The 22,451-nt window shown below is 46.4% G+C and overlaps 1 protein-coding gene across 3 annotated transcripts in view; it reads right to left on the reverse strand.

Moving 5' to 3' along the window:
• Positions 1-20,642, reverse strand: part of NEK1 (NIMA related kinase 1) — a 214,901-nt gene extending 194,259 nt beyond the window's left edge. For 2 of the 3 annotated variants that reach the window (XM_073577228.1, XM_073577219.1), the window contains exons 1-3: positions 20,375-20,641; positions 7,350-7,446; positions 4,273-4,370 (exon numbers count right to left, since the gene is read on the reverse strand). In XM_073577228.1, the coding sequence (XP_073433329.1) occupies positions 4,273-4,370; positions 7,350-7,446; positions 20,375-20,491 (312 nt within the window). In that variant the 5' untranslated portion in view covers positions 20,492-20,641. Of the gene's footprint in view, positions 1-4,272; positions 4,371-7,349; positions 7,447-20,374 lie in introns of all 3 variants that reach the window. The other variant, XM_073577224.1, reaches the window with a different exon arrangement.
• Positions 20,643-22,451: the final 1,809 nt, after the last annotated feature.

A 22,451-nucleotide genomic window follows, 5' to 3' on the forward strand; every position in this document is an offset into this window, starting at 1 on the left:
GGATTAGTCTTAACGTTACTGAACCAGAGTCCTTAAAGGGAATCTGTCACCCTTTTTTTGAGATCTCATATAATGATATCATTCAACTGTGTGTCACATAAGGATTCTCTTACTACTTTTGCTTCCCCCTGACCCCGCACCTTTCATGCATAAATACCTTTTTTATATCGGTTCAGATGTGTGTAAACTGCCGCTGTCCGGTCCGCTGGGCGTGGCTTATTCAACTGCTCCCCCTCCCTCCCTGTCTTGCTCTACGCATTTCTTCTTGTCCCTAACACTCCTAACGTTCCCTATACAGGCTCCTCACCTGTCGCCGATCAGGATACCTGTCACCCTAGCAAACCCTACACCTATTCTTTACTAGGGAGCTGGGTGGTGCAGGCACTGGCCCCACCGCTGTACTAACACCAACATGAGGAAAAGTGACAAACAGGGAAACACTTAGCTTTGCTCTGATGGCAACAGAGTCCAACACCTGAGTGCATCTTCCTCCCACCGTGTCCAACCCCTGGGTGCAGCTTTAAGCAACAGCATTCAGCACCCGTGTGCCGCCTTGAAGCAACAGAGTCCAGCACCTGAGTGCAGCTGTCCAGCTACAGAGTCCAGCACCTGAGTGCAACTGTCCAGCGACCGAGTCCAGCACTTGAGTGCAGCTTTCCAGTAACAGAGTCCAGCAAACTGAGTGCAGCTCTACACCAAAGCTGCCACTCCACCAAGCTTTGCAAGAATTCTTCACTGACACCATAGCTGCCACTCCACCATGCTTTACACGAACTCCTCGCTGACACCATAGCTGCCACTCCAGGACTCTGACTGAGCTGTCCTGGACTCTCCTCCAGCTCCATCCTTCACCCAGGCTGGTTGGAAAAGACCAACAATAATATCACCAACGTCAGTGAGCACAACTGACACACCTTTATTGAGTAAACACACCTGTTAGTGATTCCCGTGCAATTACACTAACCACCACCGGGGGCAAAACTATCTCTAAAAACACCAGTGCAATGACCATACTGGCCACCGGGGGCAAAACTCTCTCTAAGCACACCAGTGCAATGACCATACTGGCCACCGGGGACAAAACGATCTCTAAGCACAAAGCTTAGAGAGAGAAAAAAAAAAGGTTACCAGTGCTCTTATCTGACATGATCCCGCATGGATCATGACATGTAGTTGCAGTAGCTGGTGGCCCTATCTTCGGACCTCCTAGGGCCATCGTCAGCTCCTATTTCCTCAGCACATGCCTCTGCTCCACCAGCACCGTCCACTGACTGCTCGGCATCTTGTTTCATGGCTCCGCCTCCCGCTGGGTGGGGTCTCTCTCGACTCACCATCCTGTTTTTTTCCACGCTCCGCATGTTCTCTGGAGTCACACCTTACGAGGCAGACCTTTTCCGTCCACCTCATTTCCCTTCAATAGCTACAGTTCGATGTAGTCGGGTAGTTCCAGTTCCAGCACTCCCTTGAGTAGGTGTAACCTCTGAAGGGCTTGACACCGCTCTGCGCCCTTTCTACACGCACAATGGGTTGTACCTCCTTGCTGTTGTGCGCCACTAACCATTCTAAAGTTTGCACTTGGCACCATCTTAGACCGCTTAACGGTCACCATCCTCCAAGTTTTCCCAGCATCACTTTGATCTTCAAGCTGCAAAACTCGATCCTGCTGACTATGCCAAGTGTAATGTGGTGCGAGGCAGTAGCCGTCTATTTTGCCTCATTGCAGTAACATGAAAATGGGGGTCCTGGCTGGGTGTATGGACTTGTGCTGTGAGGATGCTACGCCTGTGCAGTTCGAATGTAACAGATATTGCTGATTTGCTAGGATGCGTTACAGTTCAATGAGGGAAACCACCATTCAAAGTCTTACTGTCCCTATCGTCAAACTACAGACACCATCAGTAGAGCTAACACCTTTAACGCACATCACAAATGACATTAAACATCACAGTTTACATTGTATCACATGACATTTTACAACAATAACCTTGTTTCTGCAAGAGGGAAACGTGGGTAGCATGTCCGTGTCCTTGCACAAGCACAAAGTGCTGGCCCATGAGTGGCACGGCCCATCCTCAGACTTGGATTTCATGTAGCACGGTGCGTGTCCGAGGTGTGCCTACTAACAGCTGACTTAATAAAACTCATGCTGTAGCATTAAAAATTAATCACAAATCTTTTCCTTATCAATAATGGCTGCAAAACCATGGAACTATTAACAGTAAGTAAGCAATCTGTACTTCTTTCTAATTATACAGTATAAAGATGCTGCAAACTGAATCGCCACAACCAACATAATCGCTACCTCCTTGCAGTAATAATACCCCATAGTATAATAAATCATTTCTCTCTCTCAATTATAAGATCGTACCCCCTTGAAATGATTGTCCATAGTAGAATATATATTCCCCTTCCCCACGCAGATTATAACATGCCTCCTTGCAGTAGTCAGCCAGCCCTTCACCCAGATTATAATGACCCAACCTGTACCTGTAGCACAATAATCAACCCACATGGCTGTGACATGTCCACTCCAAGTCCGGTCCTACTGGGATCATAAACTCAGTTTCTAGAGAACGGAGCTGAATTTACATAGGGGTACATTCTGCATTCTGCAAATAAATTGTACCTCAATGAAAGGGGTATGCTCTGCTGGGGGGAGAGGAATCTAGAAGGGGTGGCAGAGCATTTAAAGTAGGGACAATGGATTAGGACAAGGCAGAAAATGAAGGGGTAGATAGATTAGAGAGGGGCAAGACTACATTGGAAGGTGGAGAAGTAGACCGCGGGGGTGGGGGAGGGACAAATGTGCCCACAAAAGTTCAGAAATTAACATCTCTGAAAGTAAATCTGGAAACTGGACAAAAACTTAAATCTGTATATTCACAAATGCCAGAAGTCTTACAACCAAAATGGGAGAGCACGAGGCCTTGGAGGAACACGGATGTAGTTGGTGTTGCCGGTGCATATGTCTGCATACTCGCCCTGCTAGCATCATTATAGGGTACTAGCTATTGAACGAATTCTACGCCTGGGTGGCGAGCATTTTTATTTGTACATTTATACAGTGTCTTCAATAAAATGGTGCTGGAGATCACGATATGCGCATGCGCTGACTTTGTCGCCATTTTATTGAAGTAATGCACTGTGACGTAACGATCACTAAGCGGGTTGGGGTACACTCACTTGGCAGCCATATTTGTACATACGGCAACCGTTTCTTCATTTAGAGAAGTCCATTTCTGGCATATTACACATTCATAAACCACTATGTCCGCACAGTCCCATAACTGACACCCGTCAGTGCACACAATTCCCCATGCTCTGGGTTACCTGCTTAACAGCTTTGCAGGCTTCACAGTCTGGCTTTATATTGGTCCTGTCCCTAGTCCAGACCCTCAATAGCTTCCTGGACTTTCAGGCGCTCCAGCTAGCTCCAGACTCTCACATGCTTTTTTTTCCTCCATGTGATGCAACCAGGAAGCATATAGGACCTTTCTGACCTCACAGCAACACACCCCCTGGGGAGGTATGTGGTTAACCAGACCCACCCATCACTTTCTGGTTAACCCTTAAATCCAGCCCTCATCAACTATACAGGTTTGTGGAACAACAAGACCCAGCAAACTGTCCTGGATTTAGATGGCAGCAGACATCTGTCTGTGCGAAACATACAAGTAATATAATGTCAACATAGCAGTGCGAACGCACCGGCTATAGAGTTCAATGGTGATGGCCGGCGCATGGGCACTCCTATGTTGAAGTTTGTGGTAGAATGGTTCATTTGGCTACTCATAGGAGGTAGACAGGAACGCTGTCTCTTTAAATTTTTCAGTAGCTAATTTAGGTACAGCATAAACCAGGGTAGGATAGGCAACAACAACAAAAAATGTATGGGCAACATGTCATTGCTTCGGCCTAGAAAACAAAGCTCATCAGGGATTTTTAGTAACATGCAGACGTTGAAAAAGTATTGGAAAATCCTTTTAAATTGACTGAAGAATATATTTTACATTTATCAGTAGCGTCAATATTAACATTATCTTTTAAAATTCATATGATAAAAAATCAGAATAGTGTAACAATATATTACAAAACATGTAATCCGCCACTCCGCACCCCTACTCCCAAATGGAGTGTTGGAGAAAGGTGGTGGGCCCTCTCCCTGTCTCACGACTAACGTGGCACAATGGGAGAGCTCAGGCTCGAACTGTCGCCCTCCAGGAGGGGTAAGTCTTGTGTGAGTCAGCCATGTGATCTAGGAAGGATATTTACCTGATCTTCAGAGAATAAAACGCCTTTCTGCGCATTTATTCGTTTAAACAGATCCCCTCCTTCACAATAATCCATCACAATGTAAAGGCAGCCGCTTTCTACAAGAGAAGCAAGATTGCTGTATTTACCATAAAAGTCTGACGGCGAAACCCACAGAATAAGACATTTATCACAACCAGGGAAGGGTGCGTGCATACAACCTCTGCAGAACATGTGAGAAAGCGCTAAGAGAACGCGAGCAATGGAAAGACGCCATAGTAGTGCACAGGCTCCGTCTACGGTCACTTCTTTTAACTGCTTCAAGCTTCGAAAGCTGTAAAGTGGCTATAAGGTTGGAAGTGGCTATAAGAAAAAGGTTGGAAGTGGCTATAAGTAGTGGCTATAAGAAGAAGGTTGGAAGTGGCTATAACGAAGTGGCTATAACGAAGAAGGTTGCAAGTGGCTATAAGAAGTGGCTATAAGAAGAAGGTTGGAAGTGGCTATAAAGAAGTGGCTATAAAGAAGAAGGTTGGAAGTGGATATAAAGAAGTGGCCATACTGTAAAGAAAAAGGTTGGACGTGGCTATAAGAAGTGGCTATAAAGAAGATGGTTGGAAGTGGCTATAAAGAAGTGGCCATACTGTAAAGAAAAAGGTTGGCCGTGGCTATAAGAAGTGGCTATAAAGAAGATGGTTGGAAGTGGCTATAAAGAAGTGGCCATACTGTAAAGAAAAAGGTTCGAAGTGGCTATAAGAAGTGGCTATAAAGAAGATGGTTGGAAGTGGATATAAAGAAGTGGCCATACTGTAAAGAAAAAGGTTGGACGTGGCTATAAGAAGAAGGTTGGAAGTGGCTATAAGAAGTGGCTATAACAAAGAAGGTTGGAAGTGGCTATAAGAAGTGGCCATAAAGAAGAATGTTGGAAGTGGCTATAAGAAGGTCGGAAGTGGCTATAAGAAGGTTGGAAGTAGCTATAAGAAGTGGCCATAAAGAAGAATGTTGGAAGTGGCTATAAGAAGTGGCTATAAGAAGAAGGCTGGAAGTGGCTAAAAGAAGAAGGTTGGAAGTGGCTATAAGAAGTGGCTATAATGAAGAAGGTTGGAAGTGGCTATAAGAAGTGGCTATAACGAAGAAGGTTGGAAGTGGCTATAAGAAGTGGCCATAAAGAAGAATGTTGGAAGTGGCTATAAGAAGGTTGGAAGTGGCTATAAAGAAGTGGCTATAAGAAGGTTGGAAGTGGCTATAAGAAGAAGGTTGGAAGTGGCTATAAGAAGAAGGTTGGAAGTGGCTATAAGAAGTGGCTATAAGAAGGTTGGACGTGGCTATAAAGAAGTGGCTATAAGAAGGTTGGACGTGGCTATAAAGAAGTGGCTATAAGAAGAAGGTTGGAAGTGGCTATAAGAAGAAGGTTGGAAGTGGCTATAAGAAGTGGCTATAAGAAGGTTGGAAGTGGCTATAAGAAGTGGCTATAAGAAGGTTGGAAGTGGCTATAAGAAGAAGGTTGGAAGTTGCTATAAAGAAGTGGCTATAATAAGGTTGGAAGTGGCTATAAAGAAGTGGCCATAAGAAGAAGGTTGGAAGTTGCTATAAGATGAAGGTTGGAAGTGGCTATAAGAAGTGACTATAAGAAGGTTGGACGTGGATATAAAGAAGTGGCTATAAGAAGAAGGTTGGAAGTGGCTATAAAGAAGTGGCCATACTGTAAAGAAAAAGGTTGGACGTGGCTATAAGAAGTGGCTATAAAGAAGATGGTTGGAAGTGGCTATAAAGAAGTGGCCATACTGTAAAGAAAAAGGTTCGAAGTGGCTATAAGAAGTGGCTATAAAGAAGAAGGTTGGAAGTGGATATAAAGAAGTGACCATACTGTAAAGAAAAAGGTTGGACGTGGCTATAAGAAGAAGGTTGGAAGTGGCTATAAGTGGCTATAACAAAGAAGGTTGGAAGTGGCTATAAGAAGTGGCCATAAAGAAGAATGTTGGAAGTGGCTATAAGAAGGTTGGAAGTGGCTATAAGAAGGTTGGAAGTGGCTATAAGAAGTGGCCATAAAGAAGAATGTTGGAAGTGGCTATAAGAAGTGGCTATAAGAAGAAGGCTGGAAGTGGCTAAAAGAAGAAGGTTGGAAGTGGCTATAAGAAGTGGCTATAACGAAGAAGGTTGGAAGTGGCTATAAGAAGTGGCTATAACGAAGAAGGTTGGAAGTGGCTATAAGAAGTGGCCATAAAGAAGAATGTTGGAAGTGGCTATAAGAAGGTTGGAAGTGGCTATAAAGAAGTGGCTATAAGAAGGTTGGAAGTGGCTATAAGAAGAAGGTTGGAAGTGGCTATAAGAAGTGGCTATAAGAAGGTTGGACGCGGCTATAAGAAGAAGGTTGGAAGTGGCTATAAAGAAGTGGCTATAACGAAGAAGGTTGCAAGTGGCTATAAGAAGTGGCTATAAGAAGAAGGTTGGAAGTGGCTATAAAGAAGTGGCTATAACGAAGAAGGTTGCAAGTGGCTATAAGAAGTGGCTATAAGAAGAAGGTTGGAAGTGGCTATAAAGAAGTGGCTATAACGAAGAAGGTTGGAAGTGGCTATAAGAAGTGGCTATAACGAAGAAGGTTGGAAGTGGCTATAAGAAGTGGCCATAAAGAAGAATGTTGTAAGTGGGCATTCTTCAGGCGGCTTCCAACACTACATTCTATATTTTGAGTAGAATTTAAAAAAAAATTCTGACAGCAAAGTCACCGCTGTAAAAAATGGAGATGAGCAAATAATTCACTATACAGTTCAGATTACGATCACCGTATTTGTAATATTCGCCGAACACAGCCAAATGCCATTGGAGTCAATGGGAGCACAAATGAAAATGATTAGAAATGATTATCAAACATAAATTCGGCATGAATGGTACGAATATGGCAAATTCGGATTCGGCAAAAGATTCACTCATCTCTAGTAAAGATGCTTTACATAAAACACAGCCGATGTGTTCCTGAACCGTCTTCTTTAAAAGACGCCGTGTGCGCTTACCCTTACAGAACCGCCAATCGGGGCTTCAAAGCCTAAACTGCTTTGGGAACACCACAAGGAGCACAGTGACAATATACACAGGTTTCTAACCTTCAAATGATTCTCTGTACTGGACGATATTTTGATGCTTCATGTTCGCCAGAACAGCGACTTCTCTCCTCGATTCCGCTCTTTCTTTGTTTGACATCTTAAAGTAAAATATAACACATCGATCAATTCTGGAAGCTTCAACTTGGCCTCAGGTTCAAGAGTAAATGTAAGGGCCTTCATACATGTCAGATGAAAGTCAGCAGAACCTGCCAATTTCAGAGGGCTCAGAAGACCATCTAATGAGTATGGGGGCTCCAGACTTTCCCTGACAGGGGATGCTGGCAGAAGGAAGGATATGGCAGATCAAGCTCAGGAGCCAATCCTTTTGTTCAGCGCAGAGATAAGCCACGGCTAGAGAAATCGGGCAACTACTGTGTCATAGAGAACACAAGAACGGTCAGCTGAAAGGAGCACTCCTGTGTTTGGGGGAGTCAGAAGAGATGGCCATCAGCCAAACGATTGCTCTAATCTGATCTAATGTGAATTGTGAGTCGCTAAAACGAGTCACTGCTGTCCGAATCATACACACAGGAGATATACAGCCGACCGCAGCCATAGTATGGATGGATGGATGCTATGGCACCCGTCCACCACAGGGACCACTACAAAAAAGAAAAAAGTACCAAATGGTTTAAGTTTTTGTTTTGGCCCTTCACATAGGAAAGTCTGACACTTTTTCCAATACTGCTAAAAAAGATAAAAGGAGGCCAAAAGGACACAATTATGGTCTCAATCTGATAAATCGGACGCTATGCTGGCTTAAACTACACCGGGATAAACTCTGGATGTGTAATTTTGGCTAGGTACATTAATGCTGTGTCCACTTAGCCTAAGGGCGCCCTCACATTGCGTTCTTTTCCCATTGGGGCATACATATGAAATCCCCCGCAAAACTGAGACTGAAAACATGCGCCAATGGGGGCCATAGACCGTAATGATGACTGGACGTGCGCTCTGCCGTGCACTTTTTTCAGGACTGTACGACTACAGTACGACTACTGTACGACTGTACGATACAACTTCCCACCTCTGCTGCCTCTATTTCTCTGCTGTAATATATCCAAATGGTAATCAACTGAGCCACCCTGCATGTATTTACTCCATTCACTGCCAGCAAGCAGCCTGAATGATACAACTTCCCACCTCTGCTGCCTCTATTTCTCTGCTGTAATATATCCAAATGGTACAACTCCATACTTCTGCTGCTTGACCATTTTGCTGCATATTTAAATGTGCTTGCTAAAGCTTTGGTATAATTCATTTGTTGCACTGTATGTAATACTTACTGCTTTAGATCTGTGACTGGGGCCTTTCCAGATCTTATCAGGTGGAAGGTGCTATAGCATTTTGCCACATCTTGGTCTAGTGCCTTTGATCATCTAACCATCCCCTGGTGTGCTGGCCCCAGCTGCCAAATTATACCCAACCATCTCCCACAATCCCTCTCTCCTGACCCTGTAGTGTGGCCTATATATGTAGTAGTTGCTAAGGGGAAGCACGCAGTGTGGGGTACAGCACGCAAGCATCCCATAAGCAAAGCATCACAGAAGCTAAGCATCCAGCAAAACGGCAGTTATACATGGCAGTTAGTCAGGGCAGGAGTCAGGTAACCCACACCTTGCCTTCCCCTTTAACCATGTGCTTTATTTTTATCCTCCTGTGGTCCCTTGCCATCCACATTCATCACCCTATCCCCCCTCCATCACGACTCGTACACATCAGCCCCTCTATACTTCCCTCTCCCATGTACAGCTCCCACACACTCCTCACCTTCCTGAGAAACCTCAGCCCATCTTGCCCAAACACATCGCAGAAAAAAACTACTTACAATTCCAACAACTATTGGCTCTTTATCTTCCTTCTCCTACTGATTTCAGGGGACATCTCCCCCAACCCTGGTCCACCATCCCCCAACCTCGACCCCTACCCTACCTCATATCGAAACCACAATAATCTGATTAACATTACTTGCACTCCCTCATCTCAATCTTTTAATTGTGCCCTCTGGAATCCACGGTCTGCTTGTAACAAGCTTCCTTTCCTACACAACTACTTTCTGAACAACTCTCTTAATCTGTTGGCCCTCACTGAAACCTGGATTCAGGATTCTGACACTGTCTCTCCTGCTGCCATTTCCTACGGTGGCTTACAATTCTCTCACTCCCCGAGACCCACAAACAGACCTGGTGGTGGAGTTGGCATACTCCTGTCCCCACAATGCACTTTCCAGGTCATCCCCCCAGTCCCATCACTCTTATTCCCTTCTTTTGAGGTCCACACCATCAGGCTCTTCCGTCCCCTCTCCCTCAGGGTAGCGGTCATATACCGGCCCCCAGGCTCACCCACCCTCTTCCTTGACCACTTTTCAGCCTGGCTGCCACACTTCATGTCCTCAGAACTACCAACCCTCATCTTGGGAGACTTCAACATCCCCATTAACAGCCCTAATTCCACATCTGCATCCCAGCTTCTATCACTAACCACCTCTCTAGGCCTCTCACAGCTTTCAACCTCTGAGACACATAAGGACGGTAACACCCTTGATCTGGTGGTCTTCTGCCGGCTCTGTTCAATCTCCCACCTAAACAACTCACCGCTTCCACTCTCTGACCACAACATTCTCTCCTTCACGCTCACAAATCCTCGCCCACCCCAGCTCATTCCTACCTACCACACTGTCAGAAATCTACAAGCTATTAACCCTCAGACACTTTCAGATTCCCTACACTCATCTCTGTCCCCAATCTCCTCTCTTTCCTGTCCTAATCTGGCTGTTCATCACTACAATGACACTCTTAGAAGCACCCTTGACCAAGTAGCTCCCCTTACCCTCAGAACCTCCAAACACAGAGTAAAAGAGCCCTGGCTCACATCGCAAACTCAACTTCTCCAGCGATGCTCCAGGAGTGCTGAACGCCTATGGAGAAAAACCCGCACACCAGAAGACTTCATCCACTTCAAATTTATGTTAAGAACCTATAACGCTGCCCTTCACCTTGCCAAACAGACCTACGTCACCACCCTGATCTCCTCACTAGCCAACAACCCCAAGAAACTTTTTGACACTTTTCACTCCCTCCTCAGGCCAAAAGCACAAGCCCCTATCACAGACATTTGTGCTGATGACCTGGCCTCCCACTTTACAGAAAAAATAGATAATATCCGTCAAGAAATCTGCTCCCAACCACCAAGTGCTGTGACTCCCATCCCTTCCTACATCTCCCCTGGCTCACTCTCCACATTTGATCCCATAACAGAAGAAGAAGTCTCCAGACTCCTCTCTTCTTCTCGTCCGACTACATGCACTACCGACCCCATTCCCTCACATCTCCTCCAGTCTCTCTCTCCAGTCGTCACAACCCACCTAACTACAATCTTTAATCTCTCCCTCTCCTCGGGCATTTTCCCATCCTCCTTCAAACACGCCATCGTTACTCCACTACTAAAGAAACCTGCTCTCGACCCATCCTGCACAAACAACTACAGACCAGTCTCCAATCTCCCCTTCATCTCTAAACTTTTGGAACGCCTAGTTTACTCCCGCCTTACCCGTTACCTCTCCATTCACTCCCTTCTAGACCCTTCACAGTCCGGCTTCCGCCCCCTACATTCGACTGAAACTGCACTCATCAAAGTGACCAATGACCTTCTGACAGCAAAACGTAACGGTGACCACTCTCTGTTCATTCTTCTTGACCTATCTGCAGCTTTCGATACTGTTGACCACCATCTCCTACTCTCTAGGCTCCAGTCACTAGGCATTAAGGACACTGCACTCTCCTGGTTCTCTTCCTATCTCTCTGACCGCTCCTTCAGTGTCTTGTTCTCTGGCTCCACGTCATCTCCTCTTCCTCTTGCTGTCGGGGTACCTCAGGGCTCAGTCCTTGGCCCCCTTCTTTTCTCTCTCTACACGGCCCCAATTGGACAGACCATCAGCAGATTTGGCTTTCAGTACCATCTTTATGCTGATGACACACAACTACAACTATACACGTCTTCCCCCGACCTTACCCCCGCTGTACTACAGAACGCCAGTGACTGTCTGTCCGCAGTCTCCAATATCATGTCCGCTCTCTATCTGAAACTCAACCTCTCCAAAACTGAACTTCTTCTGCTCCCGCCGTCTACTAACCTCCCTAAATCTGACATTTCCTTCTCCGTGGGTGGTACCACAATAACACCCCGGCAGCAGGTGCGCTGTCTGGGTGTTATGTTTGACACCAATCTCTCCTTTACATCCCATATACAATCCCTTGCCCGCTCTTGCCGCTTACACCTAAAGAACATCTCTAGAATCCGCCCTTTTCTCACTATGGAAACAACAAAAACCCTCACTGTTGCATTGATCCACTCTCGCCTGGATTACTGCAACGCTCTATTAATTGGCCTCCCCGTCACTCGACTATCCCCTCTCCAGTCCATACTCAATGCAGCAGCCAGGATCGTCCATCTGGGTAATCGGTACTCGGACGCGTCCGCTCTTCGACAGTCCTTACATTGGCTGCCCATTCATTATAGGATCCAATTCAAAGTACTTGTTCTCACCCACAAAGCTCTCCACAGTGCGGCACCCCCTTACATCTCTTCTCTCATTTCTGTCTATCGGCCTAGCCGATCGCTGCGCTCTGCAAACGACTTTCGACTAACCTCTGCACTAATCCGTACCTCCCACTCCCGACTCCAAGACTTCTCCCGTGCTGCTCCTATCCTCTGGAATGCTCTACCCCAAGAAATCAGGACTATCCACAATTTGCATAGTTTTAGGCGCTCCCTCAAAACACACCTGTTCAGAGCAGCCTATCACATTCACTAATCAAAGTCATTCTCTGTGTAAGTGTGCGTGCGTAGCCCATTCACTATCTCCATCCATCCTTCACTCCTGCAAGATGGCTGGACCTTCATTGTAAATACACCATTGTAAATACACACCTGTACTCTGTATCTCCCTCACCTCATTGTAGATTGTACGCTCTCACGAGCAGGGTCGTCTTATTTCGTCTTATTTTGCTTTAATTATTGTATTGTTAGCGTTGTTACTTATGACTTGTGTTTTGAAACTGTTAAACTGTAAAGCGCTGCGGAATATGTTGGCGCTATATAAATAAAGATTATTATTATTATTATTATTACAGGAGGCTTATACTCGGAAGTGGTCTATTATGTATGAGTGTCACCCTCATGTAGACGTACACTCCCAAAAATGATGCACGGCAGAGAACATGTTCGCTCTGCCGTCACCATTACAGTCTGTCCCCGTCGGCACATACGTCCAGACCCCATTTTTGGAGGAATTTTGGATGTATTCCCCGACAGTGACAAAGAACGCAATGTGAAAGCACCCCAATATGATCTGACAAACATGCACTAGTGTGACTGTACAGTCCACAAACTGTCGGGACATGGGCAGGAGTGGGAGAAATAATGAAGGGTCGCCGCATAGATTCAGCCCTGCAGGTCACCAATACATGTACAACACAAGTGGATGGGGTTATCAGAACCTCAGCCAAACACAGTGGAGAATCCAGTGGGGATATATGAGCACGATGCAGATATTTAAGAACCTTTCAGGAAAAGTACCAAGCTAAATGCGCCAAAGTTCTATAGCCAAAAAACTGCCATGACTTGCACCATATTTATTATGTGTTATGTGTTACCAATGGTTTTCTTGGTGACTGTGGTCCCAGCTGCCTTGAGATCATTAACAAGTTCACCTCGTGTAATTGTAGGCTGATCTCTCACCTTCCTTCCTCATGATCAAGGATACCCCAAGAGGTGAGATTTTTCCAAGATCAATATCGATTGACAGTCATTTTGTATTTCTTCCATTTTCTTACTATTGCACCAACAGTTGTCTTCTCACCCAGCATCTTACTTACGTTTTTTTAGCCCATTCCACCTTTGTGCGGGTCTATGATCTTGCCCCTGCCATCCTCATAAAGCTCTTTGGTGTTGCCCATGTTGTAGAGGTTAGAGTCAGACTGACTGAGTCTGTGGACAGGAGTCTTTTATAAAGGTGACTATGTAAGGCTAGTTTCACACTAGCATATGGAGGAGCTGCGGAGGGATGCGGACTTCCTCTGTGAAGCTCCGCCCACTGCCGTGCCTCCTCTGTGAAGCTCCGCCTCTGTCAACATGTGGCCAGCGTACCCTATCTTTAGCATTGAGTACGCAGGCCGGGCCGCTGTATGCGGATGCCTCCACATGCATCTTTTTGACAGTGCGGCGACCGCACTAAAATGCAACACGTTGCGTTCGGCGCAGGTCGCCGCACCATCAAAACGAAGCATGCGGAGACATCGGCATACAGCGGCAAGGCCTGCGTACACAATGCCAAAGATAGGGTACGCAGGCCGCATGCCGATGGAGGCGAAGCTTCACGGAGGAGGCGCAGCAGTGGGCGGAGCTTCACAGAGGAAGTCTGCATCCCTCCGCGGCGCCTCCATGTTGATTAGGAGCGTCTAACTGGTCTAGGATGATCTGCAAAGAGGAGTGGACCAAAATTCCTCCTGACGTGCGGAAACCTCATCATCAACTACAAAAAACGTCTGACTGCTGTGCTTGCCAACAAGGGTTTTGCCACCAAGTATGAAGTCTTGTTTGCCAGAGGGATCAAATATTTCTCACTGCAAAATGCAAATAAATTTATATAATTTATACAATGTGATTTTCTGTATTTTATTATTGATATTCAATCTCTCAATGTTAAAATTAACCTACCCTTAAAATTATAGACTGTTCATGCCTTTGTCAGTGGGGAAACTTACAAAATCAGCAAGGGATCAAATAATTATTTCCCCAACTGTATTGTTCCATCCAGTATAATGAGCTCCATACAGTATAATGGGCCCCCATATATTGCTGCACACAGAATAATGGGCCCCCTATATTTTCTCCATACAGAATAATGGGCCCCCTATATTTTCTCCACACAGAATAATGGGCCTCCTATATTTTCTCCATACAGAATGGCCCCCTAAATTTTCTACATACAGAATAAATGGGTCCACCATATTGCTCCATACAGAATAATGGGCTTCCTATATTTTTTTTTTTTTTTTTACACAGAATAATGGGCCCATAATGGACAATGAGCATTATATGTTCCCCTTATACTATATGGAGCATTATATTGGGGCTATTAAATACTGTATCAATCATTATATAGGGGCCATTATACTGTATGGAGCATTATATAGGGCCCAATATACTGTATGGAGCATTATATGAGGGAATTATACAGTATGGAGCAATATTTGGGGCCCATAACACTGTATGGAAGATTACGTGGTGCCCATAATGCTGTATAGAGACCTACAGATGTGCTCAAAAGTTTACATACCCCAGAAGAGCTTTTGCTTTCTTGGCCTTTTATCAGAGAATATGAATGATAACATCAAAAATTTTTCTCCACTCATGGTTAGTGGTTGGGTGAAGCCATTTATTGTCCAACTACTGTGTTTTCTCTTTTTAAATCATAATGACAACCCAAAACATCCAAATGACCCTGATCAAAAGTTCACATACCCTGGTGATTTGGCCTGATAACATGCACAGAAGTTGACACAAATGGGTTTGAATGGCTACTAAAAGGTAACATCCTCACCTGTGACCTGTTTGCTTGTAATCAGTGTGTGTGCATAAAAGCTGAGTGAGTTTCTGGGATCCAGACAGACTCTTGCATCTTTCATCCAGCCACTGACGTTTCTGGATTGTGAGTCATGGGGAAAGCAAAAGAATTGTCAACGGATCTACGAGAAAAGGTAGTTGAACTGTATAAAACAGAAAAGGGTTACAAAAAGATATCCAAGGAATTGATAATGCCAGTCAGCAGCATTAAAACTGAATAACAAATGGAAAATTAGAGGCTCTGTAAAAACAAAACCACGGTCAGGTAGACCAACAAAAATTTCGCCCACAACTGCCAGGAAAATTGTTCGGGATGCAAAGAAAAACCCAAAAATAACATCAGCTGAAATAATGGACTCTCTGAAAACTAGCGGTGTGGTTGTTTCAATGTAAGGAGGCACTTGAAAAATGGGTTGCATGGTCGAGTCGCCAGAAGAAAGCTATTACTGTGCAAATGCCACAAAGTATCTAGTCTACAATACGCAAAACAGCACAGAGACAAGCCTCAAAACTTCTGGAACAAGGTAATTTGGAGTGATGAGACCAAAATTGAACTTTTTTGGCCACAACCATAAGGCTAAGTGCACACGTACCGGAACTCTCGCGGAAATTACCGCGAGAATTCCGGAATTCCATTCCGCGGGAAAATCGCATTTTAAATTCCCACGATTTTCCCGCGGAAAAACTAGCATTTTGCAAGCGTAATTAGCTTGCAAAATGCTAGCGTTTTCCAAACAATCTGTAGCATCGCTTGGAGAACTGATTGACAGGTTGGTCACACTCGTCAAACACAGTGTTTGACAAGTGTGACCAACTTTTTACTACTGAGGCCGCCTATGCAGCATCAGTAGTAAAAGATAGAATGTAAAAAAAAATTAAAAAAAAAATGGTGTTATTCTTACCTTCCGGCGTCCCGCGCATCCGTTCCCAGTAATCCTTTGCGAAACTTCCCGCGATGACATCCGTTCTCGCGGGATCGCGATGTCTTGCGGTCATTCGCGATGACGTCGCGCGAATGACCGCGAGACTTCGCGATCCCGCGAGAACGGACGTCATCGCGGGCATTTTCGCAAAGGATTACTGGGAGCGGGAGCGTGGAGAGAGGCGGGAATGCTGCGCGGGACGCCGGAAGGTAAGAATAACAATATTTTTTATTTTAAATTCTATTTTTTACAGGGATATGGTACCCAAAGCCCGGAGGACAGTCTCCTCTCCTCCGGACCGTGGGTACCATCCGCAAATGTTCTGCTTACTTTCCGCATGGTGTGCACAGCCACATGCGGGAAGTAAGCGGAACAATGCACTCCTATGGGTGCGGGATCGCCGCGATTCCGCAAATTAATGAGCATGCTGCGTTTTTTACCGCGAAGCGATTCCGCCGCGGTAAAAACCGCAGCATTAGCACAGCATTGCGGAATCCCATAGGAATGCATGGGATGCTTATTTTTCGCGTTTTCGCGGCAAAATCGCGCGGTTAAAACCGCCGCGGAAACGTGAAAAAAACGCCACGTGTGAACTCAGCCTAAACGTTACATTTGGAGAGAGGTTAACAAGGCCTATGATGAAAGGGACACCATTCCTACTGTAAAGCACGGAGGTGGATTGCTGATGTTTTGGGGATGTGTAAGCTACAAAGGCACAGGAAACTTGTACAAAGTTGAAGGAAAGATGAATGTAGGACGTTATCAGCAAATACTGGAGGCAAATTTGCAATCATCAGCCTGGAAGCTGCACATGGGACGTGCTTGAACTTTCCAACATGACAACGATCCAAAACACAAGGCCAAGTCGACCTTTCATTGGCTACAGCAGAACAATGTGAAGGATCTGGAGTGGCCATCTCAGTCTCCTGACCTCAATATCATTGAGCCACTCTGGGGAGATCTCAAGCGCGCAGTTCATGCTAGACAGCCCAGGAATTTACAGGATCTGGAGGCTTCCTGACAAGAAGAATGGGCATCTTTACCATCTGAGAAAATAAAGAACTTCATCCACAACTACCACAAAAGACTTCAAGCTGTCATTGATGTTAGAGGGGGTAATATATTAAGAAATGGGGTATGTGAACTTTTGATCAGGGTCATTTGGATGTTTTGGGTTGACATTATGATTTAAAAAGAGAAAACACAGTAGTTTGACAATAAATGGCTTCACTCAACCACTAACCATGAATGGAGAAAAAGTTTTGGTGTCATGATTCATATTCTCTGAAAAAAGGCCAAGAAAGGTACAATTCTGACGGGGTATGTAAACTTTTGAGCATAACTGTATGTGGTGCCCATAATACTGTATGGAGAACTATGTGGCGCCCACAATACTGTAAGAAGGACTATACTGTCTAGTCTAAAATGAAAAGTCTACAGTCACACTGTGTGCTGCAAGGATTTGCCGGTTTCTGAGCTATTGCAGAATTTACAATAGATATCACTCAGTAAGAAGTGAAATCCTTGGCATTGTACTAAACCTAGATTTCTCATCTGTGCATCGTGTATCTGATAAAGGGCCCACTGAGATTCTCGCCCGAGGCCCACAAAATCCTGGAGCCGGCCCTGGTAGCGGCTATTAATCATTTACATTTGGAGTTTCCTAAGTTACAGAATTGCAATGTATCGGTAAACATCAGATGCTATACTGTGCCATCCGAATTTTTTTGTTCAGCCATACACTTGAATTGCCGAGTCTCAGCAGAACAAACTAGTGCGCGATGTGATTTTTTTCACACGCAGATTTAGTCAGTGAGAAAAAAAAAAAAAATCGCTCATCTGCTCCATCAAATAACTTTGATCTGAGCGCTGTCCGTATTTTTCACGGATGGCACTCAGACCTAAAATACGGTTGTGTGACTGAGCCGTTAAGGCACTAAAAGCAGAAGGCTGATTGCTCCTTTAACGTCCATTTCTCTATGCACTTTTCTCATCAGCATCTGCTGATGAAGGATGATAGCGATGTCTCCATGTTTCTGGCACAGCACGGTTGGAGCTTGGATACAGACCCCTGACTGCACACAACCATCAAGGCTGTAATTACTGGGGTGATTATTGTGAGCAGAGACCAGGCCTCTACCAGGAGGAGAGCACAGAGGGAAAGCACCCAAGTCTGATCATCTGCTGCGTGCAGGGAGCCATCACATCCATCTAGAACGCAAAGCAGATGACTGTGCAGCGGATGTGCTGTATAATGAGGGGAGCGCCGGTGCTACAGAGAGGCTGACGGCCGGAGCGCCAGCATTACGGGGAGCTGATGGCAGGAGCGCCAGCGATATGGGAGAGGAGGCTGATGGCAGGAGCGCCGGCGCTTCGGGAGGGCTGATGGCAGGAGCAGGAGCGCCAGCGCTAAAGGGGGGCTGATGGCAGGAGCGCCGGCGCTACAGGGAGGCTGATGGCAGGAGAGCCGGCGCTACAGGGAGGCTGATGGCAGGAGAGCCGGCGCTACAGGGAGGCTGATGGCAGGAGTGCCGGTGCTATGGGGAGGGAGGAGAGCTGATGGAAGTAGCGCTGGCTCTTTGGGGGAGCTGATGGCAGGAGCCACACCGGCACTACAGGGGGAGGGGGCTGATGGCAGGAGCGCGGGCGCTACAAGGGGGTTGAAGGCAGGAGGGCTGGCACTAGAGGGGGGCTGATGGCAGATGGGAGGAGCGACAGCAATATGGGGGGAGAGGCTGATGGCAGGAGCGTCGGCACTACAAGGGGGGGCTGATGGCGGGACTACCTGCACGCTGTATGTGATAATGGGAGTGCATGTACAATGGTGTCTGATAAAGGGAGCATCTGTACTGCGAGATGTGATGATGAGAGTACCTGTACTATGGGATGTAATGATGGGAGTATGTGTACTACCGGTGGATGATGGGAGTATGTGTACTACCGGTGGATGATGGGAGTATGTGTACTACCCGGTGGATGATGGGAGTACCTGTACTCTGTGTGGTGATGATGATGGGAGCACCTGTAGTCTCTGTGTGGTGATGATGATGGGAGTACCTGTACATTCTGTGTGATGAAGATGATGATGATGGGAGTACCTGTAGTCTCTGTGTGATGACAATGATGATGGGAGTACCTGTAGTCTCTGTGTGATGATGATGATGATGATGGGAGTACCTGTAGTCTCTGTGTAATGGTGATGATGGGAGTACCTGTAGTCTCTGTGTAATGATGATGATGGGAGTACCTGTAGTCTCTGTGTAATGATGATGATGGAAGTACCTGTAGTCTATGTGTGATGATAATGATTGGAGTACCTGTAGTCTCTGTGTGATGATAATGATGGGAGTACCTGTAGTCTATGTGTGATGATGATGATGATTGGAGTACCTGTAGTCTCTGTGTGATGATAATGATGGGAGTACCTGTAGTCTATGTGTGATGATGATTGGAGTACCTGTAGTCTCTGTGTGATGATGATGGAAGTACCTGAAATATCTGTGTGATATAATGATGGGAGTACCTGTAGTCTCTGTGTGGGTGGTGATGATGATGATGATAATGATGATGAGAGTACCTGTACTCTCTGTGTGGTGATGAGAGTATCTATAGTCTCTGTGTGGTGATGATGATGATGATGGGAGTACCTGTAGTCCCTGTGATGATGATGATGATGATGATGATTGGAGTACCTGTAGTCTGTGTGTGGTGGTGATGATGATAATGGGAGTACCTGTAGTTTCTGTGTGGTGATGATGATGGGAGTACCTGTAGTTTATGTGTGGTGGTGATGATGATGAGAGTACCTGTACTCTCTGTGTGGTGATGATGATGATGGGAGTATCTGTAGTCTGTGTGGTGGTGATGATGATGGGAGTACCTGTACTCTGTGTGGTGGTGATGATGATGGGAGTACCTGTACTCTGTGTGGTGGTGATGATGATGGGAGTACCTGTACTCTGTGTGGTGGTGGAGATGATGATAGGAGTACCCGTACTCTGTGTGGTGGTGATGATGATGGGAGTACCTGTACTCTGTGTGGTGGTGGAGATGATGATAGGAGTACCCGTACTCTGTGTGGTGGTGATGATGATGGGAGTACCTGTACTCTGTGTGGTGGTGATGATGATGGGAGTACCTGTACTCTGTGTGGTAGCTGGTGATGATGATTGGAGTACCTGTACCCTCTGTGTGGTGGTGGTGACGATGATGATGGGAGTACCTGTACTCTCTGTGTGGTGATGATGGGAGTACATGTAGTCTCTGTGTGGTGATGATGGGAGTACATGTAGTCTCTGTGTGGTGGTGATGGGAGTACATGTAGTCTCTGTGTGGTGATGATGATGGGAGTACCTGTACTCTCTGTGTGATGGTGATGGGAGTACCAGGGTTATAAACACTATATAGCACAGCACTACAGGGCATTACAGGCTGTCATTATATACTATGCCCGCTCCGGCACCGGACGGCACCCACCTTAGAGATACTGATCTCCTTGATGACATACTGCTTGCCATCTTCCTTGGCTTTCACCAGGATGGCCTTCCCGAAGGAGCCCTCGCCGATCTTGCTCACTCTCACGTACTTGTTCATGCTGCCTGTCACTACGGCATGACTGTCCGGCGCGGGGTGGGCGCAGCTCTGCGTAGGTCAGAGGAATGCAGCGCACACGACGGCCGGCCCGAGCTGACTGTGATGTTAGCGGTTGCTGGGCAGCAAGCAGAGAGCGTCTGTCGCACAGATGACGTCACTGCCAGCGCGGCTCTGCCCAACCCTTCTTCTACTGGCAGAATGTTTGGGGGAGGCGCGGACCGCCATGTCAGTGACTGGAATCCCTGGCATCTGTGGTAGACAGTGACTGCCTGCATCAAAGCCGACGTGCAGAAGAGTCAATTTTTACGACGGCATCATAGATGTTTAATTTCCCTATGGTTACTGTGGGCAACATGCCACGTGTTTCTGAGGGCCAGTGTTAGGCCTCTTTCACACATCAGGTTTTCGCCGTCAGGCGCGATCCGGCGCTTTTGACAGAAACCGGATCCGGCGAAATGCAATGCCGGATCCGGTTTCCCCCCCATTGACTTGCATTTGCGCCGGATCGCGCCGGATGGCCATGCGTTTCATCCGGTTTTCGCCGGATCCGGCAATGTGGCGCGATCCGGCGTCTGGAAAAAACGGTGACTGTAACGTTTTTTGTCTCCGGCGAAAAAGCCGGACACGCCGGATCCGGAGCGTCCGGCTTTTTCACACAATGAAAGCCTATGAGCGCCGCAATGCGCCGGATCCGGTTTTTTGGTCTGAGCATGCTCAGTAGCTCTGCCCACAAGACATATATAAAAGCAAGACAGTGGGACCCACAGCCACACCCAACATGCCACCCAAGAAAGCAACCAAGCGAAGCAGGAGAAGGCAGGAGACCACTGCAGCACCATCCGCACCACCACCACCCCAAATGGAGCAGCAAATAGAACATGCTGAGGAGGGGAGGCCAGCAGCAGATGAGAGACGGTAATTATCAAATAACCCATTCCTCCAAACTAGGGCTATTGAATATCAAGATATTCATTGGCCCTTTGTTTCTCTTTATTCAACAGCCGCCCAATAGATGCAGCAGCAGCAGCAATGGCAGCAGCTGGAACACCACCCACAGGCATGGAGTGTGGCCACCAGGAAGACAGCACATCATCTTCTGGGAGCCCTCCCTCGCATCGTCAGCGTTTGACGGTAAGTTTTTATTTCCAAAATCCATCATCTCTGTAATATATGTCTATTCATTGCATTTTATTTCAAAACAGGAATCACAAGATGAAGAGGAGCTCCCAGAAGAAGAAGGAAGGGGTGGACAGACACCTGGAGTTGGCTCACAATTGGTAAGTTTTTTGCATCAAACGCAGAAACACAACATCACACTACACACAACACATAGAAAACAATGTTCTGCAGACCACACACAGCAAACAAATGCCTACATCCAAAGACATAACATTTTTTGTTTTCTTCTCTAGTCTTCCCAATCTGGTGCTTGGCCAAGAGGTCCTCGCAGTGCCTCCCAGGGTCGTCGGCGACAGCAACGCGGCGGTCACCAGCGTGTAAGTATAAATATTTTTGCTTTGTTTTTTTGCACTTTTTATTTCATTTCTTTTGTGGAGGCTAATTATGTTATTTTTGTCTTTTTCTTTAACAGCCTTCACAGCGTGCTCCCGACTCTGACGGTGAGGATGGAGGGATTGATGTGGACCGCCTCATCGATCTCGTCAGAGAAAGGGAGCCGCTCTGGAATATGGCTGACCGCCGCCACGCTGACCTGATCGTTACCCGACGACTCTGGGAGGAAATCTGTTCTCTCCTTGTGGGCCGCTGGGAGGACCTCGAAGCTCGGGCCCAGATTAAAGAGCGTAAGTATATACAGTACCGGTTGCTTGATGTAAACCAGTGTTTCCCGAACTCCAGTCCTCGTGGTCCCCACGGATCATGTGTTCAGGATTTCTATTTACTATGGAAATCCTGAAAACATGACCCCTGGGGACCATGAGGACTGGAGTTTGGGAAACAC

Source organism: Dendrobates tinctorius, unplaced genomic scaffold (genome assembly GCF_039654945.1).
Source record: "Dendrobates tinctorius isolate UK_male_01 unplaced genomic scaffold, ASM3965494v1 ptg000008l, whole genome shotgun sequence".
NCBI classification, from domain to species: Eukaryota; Metazoa; Chordata; class Amphibia; order Anura; family Dendrobatidae; genus Dendrobates; species Dendrobates tinctorius.